Source organism: Pygoscelis adeliae, unplaced genomic scaffold (assembly GCF_000699105.1).
Source record: "Pygoscelis adeliae isolate BGI_AS28 unplaced genomic scaffold, ASM69910v1 Scaffold6, whole genome shotgun sequence".
NCBI lineage: Eukaryota > Metazoa > Chordata > Aves > Sphenisciformes > Spheniscidae > Pygoscelis > Pygoscelis adeliae.
In genome coordinates, this window is record NW_008825075.1 from 4,577,300 (window position 1) to 4,602,712 (window position 25,413).

Sequence of the window (25,413 nt, forward strand, 5' to 3'; positions counted from 1 at the left end):
ATTTTTTGAGGTTAGCTGGAATACTTTCTCTTCTTTGTGCAGCTATTGCTACTTTAACCTTCTCCCCCGTGATGAGAAAGTAATTTTTCTGCAGATTTTCCTTACAACCTTAATACTTTCCTTATAGTCTTGCCTGTGGGGTAGCAGAACCACATACTTCACATTTGCAAGGACAGCCTAGGGTCCTGGCTCCTCTGGGTCATTCAAGTTCTCTTAGGGACTTGGACATTGCTTCTTTGGCATGGCTTTGCAACAAGGTAAAATCCAAGCGTGTAATCACCAAATCCTTACGTAGCATACCTCATTCTATACCACAGACTGTCACACCTTACACAGCAAACACAGGACTCACTATCTGGCCATTATTCTCCTCTCCCATTAATGCTTTGCCTACCTTTCATTCCTCAGGCTTTGACAATGAATTGTTGATGTCTTCCTCTCTCTCAGGCTTGATGTGTTAAACACTTGCATGTGATGTTTGAACCAGGGGAAGGTCCTTCCAGCAGGACCATGAGAGTATGGAGAGTATCTCTCACTGCATGGTCTCGCCAGGGGACTAGCAACTGACTTTCCTGTACAGGGAAACTGTGAAGCTGAAGCCTGCGGTCCAGTTACTGTGGCTGGCAGTTTGCTCTGTAGAATTATTTGGGATTTAAGCAGGGTCAGTTTGCCTGGCAAACTCAATTGGTGCTGGCTGGGTAAGCGTCTAGAAGATACGATATCAGAATAATTTTAGTGTATCCCCACATCTTCTACAAAATTAAATAAAAATTAAATCTTCCAGGGCAGAACCCTCCTTTTCTTCCAAAGGTGGTGGAGACACTTCATATAATATGGCTGTTGATGAAGCCAGGGACTAGTCTGCATCCTTCCACCACCATCAATCAGACCTGATTTGGGGGCAATAAAGGCACATACGCTGGTGCATTCGTAGAGTAATCTGTTAGAAGAAAGAGCAGGGTCTACTCTCTGCCTTTATGCATTTTTCCCCAAGAACCTAAGCAATCTCCATGAAGATGGATACAGTTTATTGTGTCACATAAATAAATTTAAAAAAAACAAACCCAAAACCAAAAAACAAAACCTAAAACTAACTATTCTTGTTAGCTGAATTTTCAGATCCATATTACACTCACCCAGGGTATATCAGTATCATTTCCCATGCTCAGTCTCCTGAATTATTATGCCACGTCATCTGTTAACTTTCACCTCCTCATTCAGTCTCAGTGTGAGAATAACAGTACATTATCAATTCTTGAAAATACAATTCATGTTCATTCCAGTGTGCTAATGGACCTTAATCCTAATGTGTGAAGCTTTGTACCCAACCCTCAAACAATGAAACTGTACCTAGTTGACTAAGGAATAAAAGATCTATTATACTGGCACTTCTGTTTGAATAAAAGTTATGTCAGAAACTTTAGAGACACTGATGGTTGTTGGCATATTTAGAGGCTATTTAAAATCTAATAATTGGCAGCCCATAACGTCTGAGATGTATGAATACATACAGAAATGTAATTGAATGCATGGGATCTGAAAAGAAATTACACTCAAGTCCAGAGTCTAGGACACTTTATAAAGCATATTCCTTTGAGAGCCTATTGAGGGGGGAGTACTATGGGGCTGAACGGAAAGGAATGAAGAAAAAATAGTTTCCCTCCTCTTGCTGATGCCTCTCATGGGAAGGCTGTTTGCTAGTCTGGTTTATTTAACCATGAACTGGGAAGAGCAGCACAAACCACAGTGCTGAGTGGGAGCGGAGGTGGAACCTCTTTGGGGTTCCTCATGTCAAGAACCTGCACCTGATGCCTCTCACTGTGCCAGAAAGGCATCTCTAGGGCAGAGATTCCTGATTCATAGGAGTGACTCCAATGGATGCATTTCCTCTTTGATTTATCATTGAAATAATTGTTTCTCTGGAAGGGTGTAAATTTGCACTGAATTCTCACATTGGTGGCATTAAGACATTACCTACATTAACGAGATACTGGAGGAGAGGGTGAATAGAAAGGTTGACTATGAATGTCATCACCTAGGGGAAATAATTTTGAAGTAAGTTGATATTTATAGTGATTAAGCAATTGTCTGAGGTTTTGATCCTTCAAAGAAGCATGAACATAAACTTTAGATCTGCGACTTGTCACACCGAAGACCGTTCTGCAACTGCAAGTGACATTGCTTTTATGTTAACAATCATCATACCTAAAGTTAGACTGGGATTTTTTTTAAGCTTGGGTATGCAGATTCCGTCTTCTCCCGTAAAAAGCCCAGATTTGCTATATATTTGAGCTGACAGAGCTAAGCCAATTGTCTGAGGCTGTTGTACAGTAAAATCATTTTTCACTCTTGACAGTTGATTAACGCAGCGAGTTCCCCAACCAGCTGACCAGCTGATGGTTGAGAGAAATGCCATTTTTAAAGCGCCCCTTTTGTCTTATTGCCTATGCGATGTGAAGAAAACAAAGAAATTTTAGCCCCCATCCCAAGGTCCCATCAGTTATATTTGCACATCTCCATTTAAAGAAAATAAAATATCCCTGGTGAATGACTTGTTTTAAAAATAAAGAAAGGAGAATGCAAGAGAAAAACTATTACATTGCAGAGACCTCTCTGGAGCATGAGGCATTGGGACTGGAGCACAAAATGGCATTTAAAAGCCACAGGAGCCCACTCTTTACTAAAGGCTCAGCTCAGAGTATAGTGCTCCTGTCCTTTTCATTCACTCAACTGAATTTATCACTGTGACCTGTAAAACAGTTATTAGCACCTATAGGGCAAAGACACTCTGGGCTTCAGTTAGTACTTACCCCAATTGCACGCTTAAGCCAAGGTCTGTAAAGGTACGTCTCCTCTCTTGCCACTCACAGTGAAGCTGCTGGGGCTTAGCTGCTCTGCTGCTTTGTGAAGACTACCCAGTCAAGAAGGACGTTATGGGATCATGCCCTTATTTCAGCATTTTGGACACATCTCTGCAGAGAAGAATAAAAGGCTGTATTTCACAGCTATGATATCATTCTCGTGAGCTATATTTCAGCATGATCCACTATAAAACCTCTCCCATGACATCAGAGCTGTAAAATATAGCTGACTTCAAGTGCAGAAAATTCCCCTGCAGGAATAATTGTTTCCTGGCAATTGGCATTTGAAGGACTGAGCCTTTAAAATGCTGGCACAAAGCCTGTCCAGGTAATGATGCTCCAGGCAGCACTGCTCAGGAAACATTATGTGCAGGAGCAGAGGTATGGAGACCCACTGTGGGATTTGACCGTAGGGGTAATGAGACGAGCACTGGGGGAGCCTGTCAAGTGATGATTTTCACTCTCTCACGCCTCAGCAATCCATGCAGACTTCATTAATAGAAAATAATAGGTTTGCTCATATGCTGCTCTCCCTACCTCAGACCCTGCCTCCCCGATAAGGCGAGCCACGTGCACACAACCAGAGCTACCGTCTCATCCGTCTTTTCACATCTGCACTCCAAGCACAGATCATGATGGGCATGCTGTTACATGGCAGCTCGCCAGGGCTGCCACTGCCTGGGGCACTAATAACCCACCTGGGCAGGCCCCAGTCTCCCCACAAAGCAACCTGGCAAGAAAATGGAAGTCAAAAATATTGCATGAGACATAATCTCCTCTTTCATATCACGTCAGGGAAGATGCCCACCAGAACAGACTCCACTCAGAGCCGAGGATTAGAGGAGTGGATGTTGGCAGAGCCGTAAAGAGCAAGACCCTACACAGGTCAGAAGGGTACAGGAGAAGGAGAAGAGAGACTATAAAAACTGGGAGAGAGTTAAAGCCGCCTCAGCTTTCCCTAGCCTGGTGCCTGAACCTGCCCGTGTCCCCCTCTAGCAACCTGCACAATTATTTGCCGGTGCTCCATGAATTGCACTGAAGGCAATTGTTGAACACATCATAAAGCTTAGTCACACTGTTTTTTTCTGTTCCTCCTCTGTGAAGGTCTTCTTGTGGTGGGCAGCAGGTCTGTTCTTGCTGTTATATCTGTGTGTGTGTGTGTGCGCGCGCGTGCGCGCATGTATGTGTGTATACGCCTATGTGTCTGTGTCTGTCTCACAACACTCAAAGCCTTATGTGGATACAGCTCCCATGACCTGCAGGACAGAGCTGTTTTTACCTACAGAAAGTTCACTGGCATTAATGAGAGCTAACTAGACACCTTCCCTCTTCTCCGGAAGAAACTACACTGCTTCAGAATTAATCGTACCTTTTCCATTCCACCTCTTAATGCTAAAAAACTGACTCTTTCTCACCCAGAAGTTACCTTTTTACAGTATTTTACCTTGTGAAGCAGTAAAACAATATTGTTTGAACGAGCGTGTTCCGTTACCTACTATCCATGTAAAAGCTAAGTGGTATTTCTCTATAGAAAATGATTTACTGAGAGGAACTGTAAGAGACTTGAAGTTATTTTATACAATTTATTACTAAGAACAATGCCAACCAGAAGAGTGGATAACCCGAGGCATTGTAAATGCTTTAACTGCATCAGTGTAGCTCAAAGCACCTTTAAAAGAACAAACACACATAATATAGGGAAAAAACTGGTGTTTGATATAGAATATGATCCAAGTAGTGTTGTATGAAATGCTTAGAAAATAATAAAAAAAAATAATCTCTTTTCAATTTGGTATGGTCAGACTGTCATTCTACAAACTTTACTTACAAATATTGAGAGCTGCTGTGTTGAATTTTGAGCTGGTTCAGAATGATTTATTGTTTTTTGATCAGAATATTGAAAAAAAAAACTTTTCCAAAGAGCATCTGTGCGAAACCAGATGAAAATTAATCAAATGATCCTTCTCTAAGAGTATGGATCTGTTTGGACTAAAAATTTAACAAAGTTTTTATGAAAAATATATGTTGTGGAATGTTTCTGTCAACGAATTCTGATTTCTTCAGATTACAAAATGTTCCAAAGCTGTTCATTAGGCATTTTGCATGACTGGTTACCTGAGACACATAGTATCATTTCTTCTTCCTGAATAGAAGCTTTCAACTTTTTTAAAAACAGAAGAACCGTCCGCACTACACTGTGATACTGTATCTGTAGCTCTTTTTCATAATGAAAGTCATGCAATCTTCAGCGATAGGGATCATTTTCATAATTATTTTGTAGGTGCACAGATATTTAGTATTAATAATAGCAGGAAGCAGAAGCTAGTAAGAACCCACAGATAGAAATGAACTAGCTGATTTTTTTAATATTTTTAGAAGTTATTAATGAAAGCATTTACGTATATAACTATGCATTTAAAGATCTAAAACTCAGTACAAAACTCTGGCAGTAGGTAACTGAGAAAACCTAAACGTCCACTTAACTTCCTATGCAGTATCAAACAGGTCTAGTATGTGGGAGATGCTGACAAATATGCACATTTATTTCACTAACCTGTTTACCTGACCCTTCCTAAATGAAGTCAAAGGCAAAATTCCTTAAATGTGAGGGAAAAATCCTAGAGTTATCTAAGTCCAGGCCATAACTATAGCAACAGAATGCCTCCTGGGAAGACAGCGTGCACTCTTGCTAGCCCTTCTTCAATGTAATAAGGTAACCTCATCAAGATACCCAGTCAGAAACTAATCAGTTACCTCCCAAAGTCCAGGCAGTAAAAAGAGACATGCCTGGTTTGCCTTAGGCAATGAATGGAAGTCAATGGAGTTAAAGGGAAAAAAAAAAAACCCACAAACCCAAACATCAGGACTCCTTCGTCTTACTCAATATAGATTCACTCAGATTATTTGAAGGACCACTTGCAACATTTTGAACCAGAAACAACCCAGCTTTTCAACAGTCGCTATTACTCTTCTACTTTTTGGACTTATTTCTGTAGTGATGAATGTTAAGTACCTTTGAAAATGCTCAAAAAGTTTTTATTTTTCTTTTCAGAGATCCTTTGAGACTGCAAAGACTATTTAAAGAAGGAAGACAGCATGAGATTGGATTCAGTGCAGTAAAGTAGGTTAGTTTGAGGACAAGAAAAAAAAGTCATTATTTAGACCTTCTTGTGTTGCCGTGATGAGAACTTACCATTGCTTCTGGCTGCTGTTTTGGGCTGGTCAGCCCCACCAAAGTTTCTTAACTCCATTATCCAAAAGGACTAGTGGCTTTCCAGGAAAGGAAAAGGTTTTGGTGTTGTCTGGAAACAGCAGGCGGGACCTCCATCGTTCCAAAAGGAGCTGGATGTGGAATCAGTTCTTTTTATTGGAGGAATACACAGGAACTGACTACCAATATGTTGGCAAGGTAAGACTCTTTCATACACATCTATATTTTGATTTTAGAAGCACTGGAAAGCCAGCAATAGCAATTATGTAAGAACAATGCCTGCTACAACTTTTAGTTCTCCTTCCTATCTGCCTAGCTTCTGCTGAGGAGTAATTCAGTGGAAAGGTTAGGACACTTCAGCTTCAAATTGTAATCAACAACAGGAAGTTCCTCATTTAACCAGCAAGTCCCATGGCCAATCATGCAGAATTATGTTAAAGATTTTCCTTTTTATTTTTGTCTGGAAATAATGAAACTTAATTATAGGGTTGTCTAGGCCATATTTTTAGCTTTAAAATGTAATATGCATTTTTCCCTCATGCTCATTAATTTTGCTAGAGTCAAACTACATAAGCCAGAAGAGGTTTTCGTCCAAGATATTTAGGATTCACAGTACCCATATTTTGGTGAGGATTCTCTCTACCCAGCAAAAGGCAACCATTTCCCTTTTTATTCCCCACTGCACACAACAATGCTGCAGCCATGAGGTTTTGTAGTGCCACTGAGGACTCTGTGATGTGATCATAATACCACAAGCCATGCTATTACAAAAAGTTGAAGTACACTGTGCTTATGTACTCAGAAGCAGCAGGCAGCTGAAAAGTTCTAAGCTGAAAACATGCTGATAGTTAAAAAAGTTTCTGTAAAAAATAATAATTTAAAATAATCAGAACTTAACTCTGAAAATATCCACCTCCCTGAGCAGCATACCCCCATGTAGGTAACAACCTTTATGTGAATTGTAGAACTAATGCATCTGTGGTAAGTCTAAAGAGAGTCTACACTGCCCAAGGTGCCATAGCCTATAGGAGGCTCTCTTGCAGAATGCAGAAATTATGCTATTGATGATGACATTCAAAGCAGAAACAATACAGCTTATTCTTCCAAACTAAAATGGGATTGTGTCTGATCTAGTTTGATCTCTCAAGCCTCTTAGCAAAGGCTGCAGATCACAGCGGTTTGACATTTTATCTCCCTCTGCAAGATTCTGAGCATTCCCGTGAGAGATGGTGGCTGCTTTTCTTGCCTGCCAATCAGCCGTCAGTCAAATCTGGATGCGACACTCCTTTCCTGCTAAATGGCTGCAAGGCATGATTCAAATGAAGAGCTACTCAGCTGGTGTAATACTCATAGAGCTCTGACCAGGATAATCAGCATTCATGAAGGGTACCATTGAGCCCAATCTACAGGAAAAAAGCCAAAGGCAGAGAGTCCTCAGAGAGGAGAAGTAGAGAAGGAAGATAAGAGGGTAAGAAAAAAAGCCAGAAGAGAGTAAGAGGGAAGAACTAGAAAGACAGAGGTGGAAGGAGAGGAAACTTTACAAAGAGGAATCAAGATAGAGGAGAGGAAAGGGACATCAAATGGGGGTAGAGGATAGCAGTTGGGAGAAAAAGATTACCTAAAGAGAGCACAAATAAAAACAGAAGATGAGACAGTGAAGGAAAAAAAAACCCAACAGGTAAGAAATATGAAGTCAAGGACAAGAAAAGAAAACAAACTGAAAGACAGCAGTCCTCCGCACACTCTCCTATTTCACAGTCTACTCGGGGGCATCAGGGTAATGGGTATCTCTTTCTCCAAAGATAAAGCACATGATGCTGAGGCGAGTCCTACAGCCTGTCATTTTCACTGTGAATTTTGACATTAAACCTGCTCAGCCCCAAGTTCCCCATTCTCTCCACTGCAGAATTAGAGTAGAAACTATTGGCTTCAGAGGGACTGATGGGGGAGCAAATATTCCTGCAGGATGAGTTTGCTGAAAGACAGTTAAAAAATGGTCTACTTGGACCAGAAAACCAAGAAAGTTTGAACTGGAGTCATTGAGGGAGAAAAAAATGTGGATGTTATTTTTAAAAGTTGTTCTTCTGCCTGTTGGTACTTTAATACACTTACTATTACAATGACACGTAATGTATAAATGTCATTGATTCTGTGTCCCTGGGCTGTTCTCAAGTGGCCTTTCACACATCTTTCAAATGCCAGAACTGCTCACACCCTTGTAATTGAACAATTAGCCAAGAGGCATGGAAGAGCAGCCATTTATTATTAGAGAAAGTTGAATATTGGTGTGGGGATAAATGATAGAAACAGCTGAATATCTCCAAATTGAGGTAACCAGGCAATTTAACTGAGCAATTAAACTTGATTGTTGTGGACAAATGAGGATAATGAACATGTTTATGAAGCATATTTTTTCTCAGAGGATTAAATGTTAACCTTAAATATGAACCAAAAATGGTAAGAATATTTGGTTATAGTCTTTTTATTCTCTTATATCATAAAGAAATGTGAACAGGAAAATCTTTTAAAACAATAGCAATATATGTACGTAAAGGGGAATTGTGCTTATGTCTTACTGTATAAGCAGTCAGACCTGGATCTTTTGGGTTTTTTGTGTTTAGTGGTTAAAACTGGTGGGCATTAACATCATGATTATAAAAAAATTATTCCATATAAGCTACAAGAAAAAAAATATCTTTTACTGGGGCTAGTTTTACTTTTGTGTTTTCATTTGTTAACATCTGTTTAATTCAAGCATCTACATCAAAATTTCAGATATAAGAAGTCTTTTGTGAAAGATTCTAACAGTGTTATTTCTATAAACTGCCCAAATTACAGTTGTAAAATCCTGGAACTGTTTATACTACAAAACCCACATTTATATCATAGTAGTTTTAGAAAGAAGGGGAAGAAAAGTGAAGGGGAATGCATTCAGGTTTGAGAGAATAAAAAAGAAAGGTAATCTCGCTGAAGATAGAGCTCAAGGCAATACTGAAGACGATGCTGAAGCATCATCTGAGTCATGGACCAGAGCACTACTGTGCTTCATACCCCGTATACTCTATATCTGATGAACCCAAATGCTTTCCAACTTTTAGGAGATAATTGTACAAGCACATACGAAACAAAGTAGCCCTCTTTTGGTACCCATGGGTACTGTCAGCTATTAAAAAGTGCTCCCCAGTTTTGTAAGCTACACACTTTGCTGTCAGCCCAAATATGCTGCTGTATCACACTGGACAAGAATATGCAGCTGCCAACAAGAAGCTCCCACTGTTATCAATACAAGTTGATTGTATGCTGTGGCTCTGACACCAGATCCACCATTTTATTATCCAGTTCTTGTATTCCTGAATTTCATTCCTGTATATTCATGAAATAAACCCTTTTAAAAAGAGTAGAAATTCACACCTCCAGTCTTGGTTAGTCTCAGACATAATAAGATAAGGAACTTGCAGAAAAGTTCTAGACTGGGATTATTCATTGCACTACTGAATAACTTGTGAACTACAGCTATTCACTGAAGTGTGATTGATGGGCACAGTGACATTTTAACCTAAAGATATCTTTTCTTCTGGTTCAGAAATTATAGCACTTGGCAGGGACTCAATCCCAAAATAAAATAAAAGGATTACATGAGCATCATAGTAAAGAAGTGCCCAGCACTACTACCTAGCCAAAATCTGCAATATTTGAGTTGGGTTTTAAAAGAGATCTAGTTGTACCTGTGGCTGCTTAGTACAATTTTAAAGGGCTGGGGTGAATGCGTTTCTAAATCACAGGTAAACAATGAAGTGGTAGTGCAGCTGTATATAGAAATATATGCTACATTCCCTAGAGGTCTTCAGATATTCCTGGGCAAGAGTGAAAAAAATCTGCCCCGTTCCAAGATTATACTCAAAAGTATAGTTACCATTTGTATGCACTTGATGTCTTTGCATGGCTGTCCCATTGGCTACATAAAATCGATGTACTGGCATCTATCACTGAGTGGTCTTGTTAGAGCACAAACCTACAAATCATTGTTATGTAAAGGGATAGGATGCTTCTTTCTTTTAGACTAAAGAAAGATCTGAACAAGTCTTAAATCTTACTCATTAACCCAGAAACAGCTTCTGGCAGCCTGCAATGGAAAGGAGCAACTTGCTTTCCTAATAACAACAGGCACAACTCTGGAACGGTTTTGTCACATTCTGTCTGTCTGGCACTAAAAGGAAACTTCCAGACATACTTTTCATTTTTGCTATGTCTTATTGATGTTCATATAGTTCAAGCAGTATGCTCGCCTGGAAGCTATCTGATGTTACTACCTGTACAACCCATCATAAACAATCATCCTTTGCTGACAACTCCATTTTTCAAGCAAGATAAAGTCAAAGTCCTGCTGCTATGTGGCTTGACAAAGCAGAAGGGATACTGCATTACTCTAGGCAAAACCAGAATCCTTTTGTTTGGTGTTGAAAGAACCACTGAGAAAGATAAGTTCCCCTCTGTCAGGAATGGTTTAAGGTACTGTTCATCCTGCTTTGGAGGAGGAGGGGATGAACTAAATGGTATCACAATATAGTTTCAGTACTGTTTTTCTTTCTTTTCCCTGATTTTGCTTCTGGCTACAACTATTCTGAAGGCAAGCAGAACCGTTCCTTGCAGTGTATTTCACCAGAAGCAAATCAAACAAAAGGTAGAATCTCTCCAAACCATTGCAAGCAGTGGGACTAAGGCACATGCTGAACCAAAAGTATCTGGCTGTGAGCCCACACAGAGGGCTATTTAAACAAGGAAAATTATTGTCGTGTAATACAGTCCATGCATTTTCAGCATTTGAGGCAGTAATGGGTCACATTACTCCAGTGGTTAAAAGGTATCATATCTTAATTGGATGATGTGATAACTAGCAAGAGAAACCTTCACTTTCTCTCAGATCTTTAGTATGCTCGCATTCTGTACTTATCATCAAAACTTTTGTTCCCCCAAAAAACCAAGATGTGAAAAGTAAAACTAAAATGACTCTTCCCATCTGCACTTTTAATGTCCTATGCAGTTCTATTGGCAAACACTTGCTCTGTATTTGTTGTCTTTACCTTGTAACTTGCACTATGATATACATTTGATGCCTTCAGTTTCCTGTTCCAAACACAGTGACTATTTATTATTGTTACAAGGCCTAAAATTAAAAGTTCCACTTGTGACTTCTATTTATTCAAGGAGTCTACTCAAAACAGTTTTCAATTTATTTTGATGCTCAGAATATCCTTTCTCCGGGTCTGGATTCTGCACTCCATTTCCAGGAGAACTGGCAGCCCAAGTGCCAGGCTTTAAGTCTCTGAATGACCTCCCAGTCCTGAACAATTCCTGGGCTTGAAGGGGCTCACAGCAAAACTGAAGACAGCTGTCAGTCATCCCCTAGGTTGCATCAGTCAACCTGTGGTGCTCTGTGGGCAGCAGCACTGCCCAGAGTGTACACAAGGCTCTGGGCTGGACCCCTGTCCCTGGCAATTCATCAATGGTCTTCTTTCACAGCTAAATGTGCACATCAAATTTGACTTTACACTGTGCCTCTCAGAGGACCTCCACACCCTTCACCATGCAGAAGGAGGAGGACTAAAGTTTTGCACCTTTCCAGATTTAGGCTCCTTCCAGCACACCACCTGTGTGAGGGTGCTGTGGTCCTCAGGGAGCACTAATGGCTGTCTGCACCACTCTCCGCTGAGGAACTTAGCAGGGCATAGGGCTTTTGTGGGCCATTTATGGCACTCCTGCCCTTGCTCCTGACAAGAAAGTCACGTGGTCCTTTATGTGTACCAGTATTAGTTAATTGCAATGATATGTTTAACTCCGTGGTGAAAGAAGCATTAAGACCAGCCTTTTACACATGAGGAAACTGATGTACAGGGGGGGTAAATGGTCTTATGCACAGCTAAAAGTCATAAATTTCTAAATCGAGATTTTAAAAAAAAAAAAAATTCAGAGTTCTTAGCCCCTTTCCCCCCCTGTTTAAATGATTAGGTCACCTGCCTCCTGCTTCAATAGGCTGAAAACTTGTCATTCCCTTAAAAGGTAGAACAAATGCCGTGGTGCATCTGCACTTCCTTTATTCCTCATCCATCATTCATATTTTATGTTCCACCACTTGACTTTCCCAACTGCCCTTCATTCCTATATTGAATCTCACACACACATTCACACACTTGTCTTATATTCCTCTTTGAAAGATTTACTGGCGCTGATAGAAGTTCTCTGTACTGTCGGTCTCTGTACTGTCGGTGCTTGTGTCATCCAGATAACTCTGAAATGAGGGACAGTTGAGAGGTTAGAGGCCCAGGATGACAATCCAGAAACAGCTTGCAGATTTTAAACCATCATATGGGGGCTAAGAAAGGAGATAATGAGAAATGGGTGGGATGGGCAAGAATGTTTTTCAGAAAATGAAAAGGCAGGAAATATAGCATGGTTAATGTTTATGATCATCATAATTGTGAATCTACTTGGCATCATCCTTGTATCCAAACGTATTACACAATGTAAGAGCCTTACAACCATCTGTTTCAAACATACCACATTTCCTACGTTATGGCACATGATGGTACTTACAGTGTAACGGTACATAACCTCCTCCCCTTCTTCCCATTCCACCTAAAGAAGCAAGCAAATCCTGGGACCCTCAAGACAATATTTCTCTTAATCCTTGTTTTTAATTTTTTGTGCCCTGAACTAAACAATTCTGTTTTCCATATGCTAATGACCCGCTCATAGCAGTGCTTACATTTTGGGCCACATCTTTTCACTGATCATCCTGTCCTACCCTTGTCAGCCATCTGCATGTCTTCCTGAACTGTGTGCCCCTAGACTTCTAGCTATAGAAAAACAGATGAACACATTAATCTTCCTCCCCAAGGAGAGACTGCAGGTGAAGTTCATGCTTTATTTTGGGTTACTTAGATCACTGGTCTTCGGAGCTGTGATTACCATTTTCTTATCTGTTTGTACAGCACTGTAAAGTTCTCACTATAAAGCTGCAACATCATGAATATAGAACTTGCAGGCTAGTGACAGCTAAAAAAAAATCCCTCTTTCAGGCTCAAGACAAAGAACCATTGTTATTACACTATTTGTTGTTTACAGTTGGCCCACCGAAAATATTAAAACATAAAGCTTAGAGAAATCTCTTCATTAAATGAAACTCATATTGTCTGTGACTCCCTCTTCTTTTGCTGCCGTTTCCCTCACTGGTGAACATAGGTTCACAGTGGGGCAGCAGCAGATTGAGAGCTGTGGCCAGTCAGTGTAACATTTCAAAACACAAACTGAAAATGTGTTGTGATGTGAATACCTACTGTTGAACCGTATGCGCTAATGCAGACTGTGGCTTGCTTTCACCATTAATGGGGTGAAACAAACCTCAGCATGCGCTTGCAAGCACTTCAGGATTCAGTGAAGCTTGTAGTTATCATGAAAGTCTGAGGTGGCAGATGAAGGAAAGGGAAGAATCACCCTCTGGAAGAAAAGGAGAAAGGAAAAATATCAATCCTTTCTCTCTTCTCTTCTAATTTCACAAAAAAAATATCCCAGAACAACAAAGGTTGTAAAGAAATAAAACACTGAGTGAGCTGGCAGTTAAAAACGTACGTTAAAGGAGAAGGGGAAAAACAGATCAGCAAATGTTTACGCCAGAACTATCGTTCCCACTGTTTTCTTTTCAGAGTTGTTTATTTTGGCGTCGTATCATCCAAAGAAGTCTGCAGTCCTTCTATCTCCAACTTGCATATGCCGTGTTGTACAGAGCAGGGCTCCAGAAGAGCTCAGCTGGAATGGCCTCTCTGTATAGGACTATCGTCTATCTGTCACTATTTCTTACTTTGTCCCTTTGTGAAACATCAAGCAATATTTCACTGTTAGATGTCTATTGGAACAAAAAAGGTTTTACTGTCCCACACAGGCTCACAGAATGATCATTCAGTCACCTTTAGCATGTTTGTCAGCTTTGCCCACACTATATCTTCATGTTGGAAGGCAACATCAAGTTAAGTCATTTGTATAACTTCTGTCTTTAGCATCATGTTATCATTAATGGAAGGTTAAGTTCCCCCTAAAAGACAGAACCAAACAGTATAACTGTACCTTTGGCTCTATGATGACATGCTTCCTCCTACCTAGCAGCCCTTGCAATCAAGCTGATCAGGGCACCAGCAGAGGATTTAAAGGGCATGCAAACGGAGGTGTCAGAGCATTCATAGTTTCTTTCCACTCTGTGCTCTTTCTGTGGTTTTACACATTTCAGGTCAGTTGCTTAAAGCAGAGTTAATGCTGCTTACAACTACTAAAATTCCTCACAGAATGTCCTGTACACATAGGGAATAACAACTGCCAAGGGGGTTGCGGGCAAAGAGTTAATGCCCTGTGGATGAAAACACTTGCATGTATATTCGTGGTAATTGTAAACTGGTGTAAGCTTGAGCCTCATGCTACTTCCAAGTAACAAAGCCTGTCAGGATCTACACCATTCATCTGATAAATTCACCTCATGCAAATATCTATTATTTTACCTACAGAAAATATTTTATGAAAAATTCCTTTTAGATTATTTAGGCTGATAGGATCACACCAATTATATGTGCTTCAGAGAGAATTATTTTCTTTCATGAATACTAGATATGATATAATTGGGAGAGCATATACACAAGTATTCTCACCAAAAGAATTCCAGGCTCTCCAGTCAAAATGAACCTGCATTCCTAGACAGGCAATGTTGGATCTTGAACTATTACCTGAAGCCTGGGACTGAACTTCACTCCTGCTAGATAGAATCACAGAATAATTAAGGCTAGAAGAAACCCCTAGAGGCTATCTGGTCTGACTCCCTGCTCAAAGCAGGTCCAATTAGAGCAGGTTGCTCAGGGCAGTGTCTGGTCAAGCTTTATGTATTTCCAAGGATGGAGATTCTACAACTTCTCTGGGCACTTCTCTCAGTGCTTAACCATCTCTCCTTTCTTTTTTTTTTCATCCTAATATTGAACCAGAATCTCCCTCATTGCAACTTGTGTCTATTGCCCCTCATCCTATCACTGCCTTCGCTAGCTCTGCCTTCTCTACACGCTCCCGTTAGGTAACTGTGAATAACAATACGCTTTCTCATTTTAATTCTAAATGAAACCATTTCTCTCTCCTCATACATCATATGCTCCAGCCCCCCTAACTCTCTTGGTGAACCTCCTGTAAATCCACTGCAATATGTTAATGTCTTTCTTGTACAGAGTAGGGGCAAAACTAGGTGCAGTACTCCAGTTGTATTCTCACAAACTCTGAATGGAGGAGAATGATCAATGCCTTCAATCAACAGGCTATACTTTTGCTAAAATAAACCAGTTAGCTTTCTTCTCAGCAAGGACACACTGCTGACTCATGTTCAATTTCTTGTCTACCGGAATGCCCAGATTGCTCTTGTACTGCTGCAAGAGATTATTCCAGCATAGATGCAGGATTTTGCATTTGCCTGTGCTGCAGGCAACCTGCAATGCTGCAACCTTCATGAGGTTTCAATCAGTCCATTTCTCCAGGCTGTTGAGGTCCCTCCAGATAGCAGCTCTACTTTCTCAATATTGAGAGCACTTCACCCAACCAAACTCCATTTTTTTATGATTTGCAGAACTGCTGAGGATGCATTCCATCATTTGAGTCATTAATAAAGACATTAAGCAGCACTGACCCCCGGTATCAACCCCTGAGGAACATCACTAGTAATCAGCCACCAGTCAGACTTCATACCATAGATCACAACCCTTTGAGCTTGGCTATAAAGCCAATTTTCCACCCATCCTATTGCACATTTTTCCAGTCCATGTCTCACTGATTTGCCTGTCAGGATACTATGGGAGACTGTGTCAAAGGCCTTGCTAAAGTCATGCAACATCCACTGCTCCCTACTTGTCCAGTGCCATCCATGTCATCATGGAAGGCAATCAGGTTTGTTAAGCACAATTTTCCACTACTAAATCTATGTTAGTTGTTCCAAATCACTTTCTTTTTGTTTGTGTACCTGAATTTAGCTTCCCAGCGGATTTGCTTTATAACCTTCCCTGGAACTGAGGTATAGCTGGCCAGTCTCTAGTTCCCAGATTTATTTTCAGAATTTAAGAACCTTCCCCAATCACTATGACTTTTCAGACATTATAGAAAGAAAACATTTCATCACCATCCTTAGACGCATCCAATGTCCCACAGAACTGAGTTTGTCAAATTTACTTAAAAGGTTCCTAATTTATTGTTTTTTGTCTGCTGTGGATAATGCTTCACTCCACCAGAATTTTCTGCTAGGGTCAGGGGTCTTTGGGTCCTGTGGGCAAATTGCACTTTCACATCCCTGAGCAGTTCTTCTTTATTCATGAGTCATGGGTCCAACACAATGCATTCTCTGGTCAACTCATCAATCACCTAGGTCAAGAAATTGTCTTATGACATTCTGCAGAAACCTGGGTTGCTTGCACACAGACATATTGCCCTTCCAGCAAACATCAGGATGATTAAAGTTTCCCATGAATACTATGGCCTGCAATCATAGGGTTTCCTCCATCTGTCTAAAGGTGGCTTCATCTACTTCATCTCTTTGAGCAGGCAGTCTGTAGCAGATGCCTACCATGATGTCTTGCGTTGGTCTGTCCTCTTATCCACAAGCTCTTGACTGATTTGTCACCTTTTCCAAAGCACATGTCCATCTACCTGAGCTGATCTTTTGCTAATCTACCTCCTTGCCTTCCTGGCCTGGACTTTCTAAAGGGCCTACATCCTTCTGTTGCAGCATTCAAGTCACGTGAGTTATCCCTTCACATCCTGACTTTACATCCTCCACTTTGAGGAATACTCATTTGAAAGAAGAATCTACTCAATGGCAGCCTTGGCTAAGGTTTCCCATAAACATATTCCTAGTTGAGCAGCCTTCCTCAAGAGGGTCCTGTTGATATTTAAATGTGCAGCCTTTTAGATTGTACCTGCCACCTCACACAAATCCTTAACTATCTGTTTACACCACACAAACTTCTGTTTAGAAATAAAGGTGGGGAACATGACAGCATGGAGATATTTCTCCTTTCCCCAGCTTCTGAACTGTAGAACTAGATGATCCAGGCATGCAAATAGATTAAAGACTCAACTAAATCCATGGATATGAATTAATTTCCTTCTTAAGTCTTCATTTAAATCTGAATGTGGGTTCTCATTTGTTTTAGTGTTTGTCTATATCCTCCCTTCTCCATCCCCTTACTTTCCTCCCTGCCACACACACTTTTATATAGCATCTAAAATTCATACACATATTTCAGGATTTGATTGTCAGCATCAAATGCTCAGAATATCAAAGGGTCACCTTTGTCAGTAAGCAAAGGATGAGCATTTGCTTTCAAGTGCATCCATCAGGGAGCAGTCAGAAGATGTTACTTGCTGAAGAAGCCTGATGTTTTATTCAACTATATGCCAGTAAAAACATTTCTGGATATTAGGCCAAGGGGGTTTTTTGTTTTGTTTTGTTTTCCTAGTTCATCTTTAAGATATATTCTCCCCTACCCCCACAGGAGAATAGAGGTTTTCAGTGAATTAGAAATGTACTTGTTCATATACCTTAATTAAGGTGCTGTACTTGCCTACCATATAATTTTGAGGCATTTTTGAAAGTTCATGAGTCCAAACAAAACATTTTCTCAGTGATGAAATGGATAATTCTGACCACTGATAAAGAGTAAGCAACTGTCCCTGGGTAAATTCCCTGAGAAATCAAAGGCAATCAAAGCTGGGCACATAATATAGACTGATTTCACTAACTATACACATCACATAATTTAGAGATTAAGGGACATACACTAAACCAAATTATAAATTACAGAAGTGCATGTTTGTTGAATGTACTCTTTTCTGAAAAAAATATTTTCTCCTAATCTCAGTAGAATACCTGCTGTCATGTACTACTATGTGAGTTCCCTTTTTGATTGAGTAATGCAGTACAGAAGTCCCATTATAGTCAGTTGAAGACCTTCAAATTAACTGAAAAATATTTAGATCAAACCCACAAAAGTATTCTGCCATAAAATGGCTGGGTACACAAAAAACCTTCCCCCTCCCCCCCCCGTGTAATTTTTAAAAGATGAGATCTATATCTGGGCCTTTTGGCTCAGTGAGTATCTTTTCTTGCAAAAAAGGAAAATGGGACATAGTTTATATATTAATTAGTAAGCTTAAACAGTGGAGGTACATTAACTATGCTGGTAAAGGTAACTAGGTACCTTTTCCTGTGCACATACCTGTCTTTTAGATATACAAGTATAGCAGGATATTTTGCTTTGACTTGGAAAAAAGCTATAACGAAAGTTAGTGCTCTTGAATTGTATGCACAATTCTCATTGAAAAATGGGGGTTCAGGGGAGAGATTTCCCAAGGAGGCATGCATCCCTTTAGGGACTCATTGTATTCCCATTGAAAGTCATTACAAGTTAGGCCCTTAGTTTTCCTTAACCCCACAGCGCACCCAGTAGAAATGAAAGCACATATATTCCTTTTCACTTTACTACAAAGCCTTAAGTTACCTCAAAATGTTATTTGGGCTAATGTAGCCAGCCCCAGAGTGCAGAAACTACCCTACCTACACCATCCCTTAGCTAACCTGTGGTGACAGCAGCCTTCAGCTGGTGGATAATAAACACCTGAGAGCAATTAGATTTTCTAGCATTACAGCTGGATTAGCAATAGGCCATCCCCCCACGGTCTAAATGCAGTAGGCTGTGGCAAAGCTACAGTATTGCTAATCTTTACTCCAGTTAAACAATCCTTAGTCTTTCCACAAACTAACATATAACAAATTACACCCAAGGCTCTCAGATCATGTTATAATCATTACATACAGAACTGGACATTGCTAACAACCTGGATTTTACTGCAGGGAGAATGTAGAAGTATCAAAAAGTGATGTAAGATCAGACAGGAAGACTGGGACAGAGACAATGTTAAAACTTGCCAGTCCTGTATTTGTGGCTGCAAGCCTATCTTTCCCTTGCATATCTTGTGTTTTGTCAAAGAGACACACTTAAATGTGCTTCACTCCTTGTTCGTATTCTTTTTTATACCAAGGAAATCATCAGTGATGCCTCAAACTGATTTTCCCATTTAGTCTTTAAGACTCACGCTTGAATCCAATGACTGACTATTTATTTATGGTGGTAAATTTGCAGTGGTGAGAAAGTTTGTCTCCTAAAACAAAATTACTTGTACAGCTCTTTATGGCTTTCAAGGATTCAAAGGCTTGAATTTTCATTCTTGATCACTGAAGTGTATACACCAGGTAAGAAAATAGCTTATAATCTCTCCTAATCTTCTGCTCAGATATTCATGTAAGAGAGTTTTCTTAGTACCTGAGCTAGGGTATGACAAGTCTGGGGGTGGCTAAGTCCTTTATGCTTTTTAGTAAGTGAATGCTGATGCCTCAACTGAAACCATTCCTCATGTCTACCAGATACTGTTGCTACCACACAGTTTAAAAACACTGGCAAAAAGGGATGATGTCAGTATGACAAAGACATGCCAGATGCTGAAATAGATGGACCAAAAAGCATAAACCAGTTTTTTTTAAACTGCTTTGGCCTTCCTTAAGAGAACAACCAGATCTCCACGCTTTTGTGAGGGTAATTGCAGAAGTCTGTACAATGCTCTTTTGTTAACATCACTACTGTTTAGCTGGAGAGGGCTCTTTAATCTTTCAGATAAAGGCATAATGAAACCCAACTGCTGTAAGTAAACTGGGAAAATTCAGTTCACAACCAAGGATTTTTTGGTTTTTTTTTTAAGTGAGAGGTCAGTTATTACTCAGAGGCAGAATTGTTTTCAGTTTCTTAGAGTCTAAAAGGAAGATTGGCTATCTTTCTTACTGTTATACAGTAGTTCAAAGAAAAGCAAGAAGTTTGATAAAAGAACATGAAATTCAAGGGCCCATATATAGAGAAATCAGACTTGACACCACAGTCTCTTGTGGCTTATAAATTAAAGACCTGTTTGTCTTTGTAACAGCAAACTTTGTAAATTCCTGCTATAGTTGTGCTTAGAGATAATAGGAAGATGAACAAATAAAACTGCATTACCACAGAAGAGCTGAGCAGCACTCAGCTCAGGAGAACATGGAGCTTTGCTAAATATTCATTAAGATCTGATATCGAGTTGCCCCTAGAGAGAAGGGCCAACAGAATAAGGGACCTTTCCAGTTTGATGTACTGCAGTGCAGGACAAAAGCTCTTGTGCCATTGTCCCTGTTTAATCACCATGAAGAGCAGCAGCAGTTGGAGAACCCAAGAAGGAAAAGAGTTGATAGGCCCTAGGCAGTGTTGAAAGGATTGACACTTTCCAATTGATTTTTTGCAAAGCAGATTAGCTGTGGCTGCATGTTTGCACTTCAGGTTAGAAAAACCATTTGTGATTTTGAAGGGTGTGTAATAAAGGTGAGTCACCAGAGTATGGATGTTTATTCTTAGCTTCATACATTTAAAATAGAACAACAGGTTCCCAACTACTGTTTGGGCAGCCTGTTCCATAAACCAAGGATCACAACATCAGCCAAACTGTTGTCCCTGTCTATCTCAGGCCATACAGCCTCACATATAGCCCTCACAAAAAGAGAATAAAAGGGGCCTTCCAGCCTGCCTAGAGGGTGTGGGCCTGAAGGCTCCAAAGTGAGAGCACTTTGCCTCTTGTCCCTGGTCTAATGACAAATTCTTATTCCAATGCCCTTTATATCTATTTCTTACTCTTTTTTTTTTTTTACTCCAGTGCCCTATACTCTTATTATAGTGCCTTTTCTGTGTTTTGTTTGTTTGTTTTGAAATCAGATGCCACCATCTTTTATCTCGGTTTGCCTTTTGAGTACCTGGTTGCTTCTGAATCTTGAAACGTTCTCAGTGTTTTTTAGTCCATTCATTTCCTGAAGTTGTTCAGCAGCACACAACTGGTTTTTAGCTTCTCTTAGTGTCATTCATTTACAGAGAAAAGATTGGCACTCCTACTTTTGAGAGTGAATTAGAAAGATCAAGATCACTGACATTTTGATACTCTCAAGAAACAGAAAGATAGCATCACCCTGGTGGGTTTTTTTCCTAGGTGTTTTTTTATTCCTCCTATAGTTCTTGATATCAGGACAATCTTTTTTGCAGATGATTCTGCTGTTACTGAACACTTCTAGCTGACATCTAGCTTTTTTCCCCATTCGCAGTGGGTGCAATTTTAGCATTTTTTTTTCATTTTTTTGAATCTCATGGAATTTTTTTGGTAAAAACCTCAGGGATAGAGCTAAGAACCAGTAGTTAGGTTAAAGGGAGCCCTTAGAGGGCATTAGTGTTTTATCCTTTCTCTGGTATACTCTGAGGTGGTTATCTTAATAAAACATTTCATTCGCATTTTAATAGTCCAAGTATTGGATCCCTGTATCCTTTACCAATTTTTTTTTTTTAATTTTTTACTGAATTTTTCTTCTGATGTATCTGATTCCATGCAATCAGGGCTGATACGGTTTCCTTAAAAAAGTAGCATATATGAATTTTATATAAAAAAATAGTCTGTTATGTATTATTATATTAATAGGATTCCACAGCTGAATGAGCCAGGGTTTAAAGTATTTCTGGTTCTGCAGTACAACCTCTTACAAACAAAACACAAAAAAGTAAGCACAGTGCAAATAGGACATAGTATATTTTCCAGTGACTCAAAGAAATTCAACACCCCAAAATGCTGAATTCTCGTATAACCTCAGTAATTCTTCAGTGCTCTATTTCATTAATTTACTATGGATTTAATGTTTACATGCCTGATTTCAGTACTGAATCTTATCCTTTATTGCTGACCAGAATATCCTACAGGAAGAAAAGGATGCTATTCAAAATGGAAAGAATAGAAACAGGATAAAAACACAATGTTCTTGAAATAGGAGTTATTAAAAAAAAATCCAATACACAATGAATAGTCATAAAGAGACAGCAAGAGAAGGATTGGGATGACAGTCATGGGATCAGTCATGGGATGACAGGAAGAAGCTAGTCTGATATGGCAATGAAAATGGCAAATGTTTGTACTAATTTCTAATAGAGATAAGAAAATATTAACATCATTGTTAAAGACCTGTGTCCATTCATATAGAAGGAAGGGCAATTGAAATGCAACAATTACAGGAAAACAACTAGGATCATCAGCCCTTCATATGTGGCCTTCCCTTCACTGGCTTTTCTTGGAATCCACTTGACTTGAAAATGAGAGACTGGGGTTGTAAACAGGATTCCAGCTGAGGACTCTGAAGTGCCTATTTTGCACGCGAAGACTGTATACAGCCTGGTAGCTTGGTAAAGAAAAATAATGAGAGCATATGGAATTATTATCTATAAATGTTGGATGAGGAAGAATATATATATGTGGGAGGAGGTTCTTAAAACAGAAGACCAATGCTGGCACAAGAACAGCACATCTAATCTGGGAAAAAAGATTCTTTCTAACCACCAGAGGGGCGATTTCTTCAAATAGCAACTGTGTACCTGTTGCACCTTTTTCTTCACTAGGCATAGTGGGAAGCAAGCAAGTTAAAACTGCATTAACAAACTGAAACACTCAGGAATCAGTGACACTGAGCCATATTCAGGTTAACTGTATTAACTATAGTATAGTAACTATACTTACTATAGTAAACTAATCACTTAACTATATTTAACTAATTTAAGTAGTCTATAAACCGTGACATCTGTAAGGTCAAGAAAGTGATGAACAATGAAGACTGCTGATTGCTTACAACAGCAGATCTTGAGTTAGTGAGGAGATACAAAAAAGTGGGAATCTACTTTAAGTGTCTGTTGTAGCAGTCTAATAGCCCCTGTGTGGAAGTGGTGTTTCTGACAGCTGTACATCTGGAATCATGGTGCTGTCATCTGGTAAGGCTGGGTCTCTTTGCATTTCTTTTTTAATCTTGTCAAATATTTTTTTATTGTTTTATTTTCTTTGAAAATGACAGTGCTTGACTCTTACTTCAAACTCTGGCTCTCCGGCTCTTTTGAGGGTGTAGAATATAAATCTTCCTATAATCTTCAAAATACTTTATATAAGAATGGAAAGGAATCACCTCTTCTAGTTTCTCTAAACACCAAGAAAAGTTGGAAGCACTGTAGCATCTTTCTCCCATTGTCTTCCAAATTCTTTTTTAACATCTATCCTCCCATTTTTAACAGAAATTTAAGCTACATTTTTGAAATAGTGGTCCCTAAGGGTAGGTGCCTAAGTCTTGACATAACCTTCCAGATATCTGACCTGAGAAGGTAACTAGCTTCAGCTCTCTAGCCTCTCTCTCTCTCCATTGGACTCTAAATAATTTTTAAGTCTATTAACTGCTTTCAATTACATTTTATAGAGGAATAAAGGTGTCAAACCCATTAATTTCATACACAGTTTGGAAGAACAGTAGCTGCATAAGGCAAACAAACCTACATTGTGCTTTGACTGTTTGGTCAGCTGGCAGTTCCATAAATAAACATATAAGCCGCCACCAGCCGCAGCCTATGATGTCTCTTCCACAACCAGTATTTAGGGAACACAAGAAGGAGCAGCATTTTGCAGTCAAGAGGTTTTGAAGACACAGGCTGGAGCAGGAAGTATAAAATACCATGCAGTGGGCTAAGTGATATGAGGGAGAGCAGGATGCTTTGCCTTAGGGGTGAGTCAGATAGAGAGGTTATGTGGAGCATGGAAGGAACCAGAGCTTAGCATAATTGAGGCCACAAGAACATGGCACACGCATCCATAGGAAATCTGCCATTTCTGGTGATGCTGGATCTTGCTGTGGATCTTGTGGAATATCTTTTTAGAAGAAAGGATCTTTTATGGCTTGAAATATATTATTTATGCAGGCATTTGCCCTGATGATACATGATACAGTGTGCATATGTGTAGGTATATGGAACACATATATAGTGTTTTGGTGGTATTTTTTGTGCATTAAGAAGAAGTCTATACTTAAACTTCAGCAAAATATACATAAATACTCATTACCTAATGTGCAAAAACAATATCATTTTCCTTTTAACAGAGAGTCACCAAGTGGAGTAAAAACTTTGGTGCTAATTATCTGATGATATTAATGGTGTTGATTATGATACTAATTGGGGAGGTTGGTTGATGCTACAGGGATACAGAGCACCAGAAGAGACAGGGAAGAGTGCAAGGTTGTTATTATTCTGAAATAGAAACTGTGCGCAATATTATAGTATTAACAGTTTCATTTTGAGTGCTTTAGTTTTTCTGAATGCTGCAGCATTGCACTGTCTAACCTCAAGCAATATATGTGGTTGAATTTCTCATTACTAGACAGAACGCTGATGTTTGGATCTATTCAATTTGGAGCGAAATCATGTGCTATGAATACTGGCAAGAGTAAACCCGTGATTCCCTTTGTTAGCTACCTACCAACTGCCTACTCACTATTTTAATAATTGGTCTCTATTTCATTATCGTGTTAGGAGACAAAAATGTGACCACAACAACCCCAGAACAGCAAGTTCCTCTTAGAAATACAAACAAATAATAAGATGCAACAGACAACTTATTTCTGGATAATTGTAGGTTGATGGTTCAGTGTGTACATCCCAAGGTCAATTGTCATTGATCCTTGCAGAGGTTCAGTAACCGCTCTGAAATTCAGCGAGTAGGGTGTTATATTCACAACAGGAAACAGAACTTGGTCTGTAGGATGGATAGAAAACCATCTTACTCACAGAATTGCCAGGTATCATAACCAGCAATATGACATTAGTGGGAGCTAAACTGCAATTTACAGCCATCTTGCATAACCTAAAGCCACTTCATAAATGAGATTAACTATGCTGTTTAAATCAGAGTGAGGTAGAGGAGGGATGTTATTTCATTCTGGAGAATATCCATGGCCTGCAATTTCAGGTTTTTTGGAATTTAATTACCACAGCTATAAAAGTACATTTTGAGTACAACCTTGTTACAAATACACGTGCTAGAAAGCCACTTCTCTCTAATGTATTCCATTTAAACACAAAAAGAAGTTAGCGCTTAGCCTTAACCTATTAAAATATATGGGATCTCACTTTCATTATACAGTTTTGGTATGCTGTTTCATACAGTTTCATATCAAGGTGAATTTAGCATGAGTTTTAGAAAAGGGCCCTGAGGCCCCACCAGCCCTGACTGTCCCTGCCCAGCCCTCAGGGCTCCCCCCACCCGCCCACGGCCCAGGACCCCATGTCAGCCTCCCAGGGCCATCAGCCTCTGCCACAGCGACGCCGCAGCAGGGCCGATCTCTGGCTCCCCACAGCCCTGCCC

The 25,413-nt window shown here is 39.7% G+C and overlaps 1 protein-coding gene across 1 annotated transcript in view; it reads left to right on the forward strand.

The window, feature by feature from the left end:
* The first annotated feature begins 5,909 nt into the window (after nucleotides 1-5,909).
* The window catches only part of CDH6 (cadherin 6, type 2, K-cadherin (fetal kidney)), a 49,028-nt gene continuing 29,524 nt past the window's right edge, over nucleotides 5,910-25,413 (forward strand). The window contains exon 1 of the mRNA XM_009326680.1: nucleotides 5,910-6,270. Coding sequence (XP_009324955.1) covers nucleotides 6,043-6,270 — 228 coding nt within the window. The 5' untranslated portion in view covers nucleotides 5,910-6,042. The remainder of the gene's footprint in view (nucleotides 6,271-25,413) is intronic.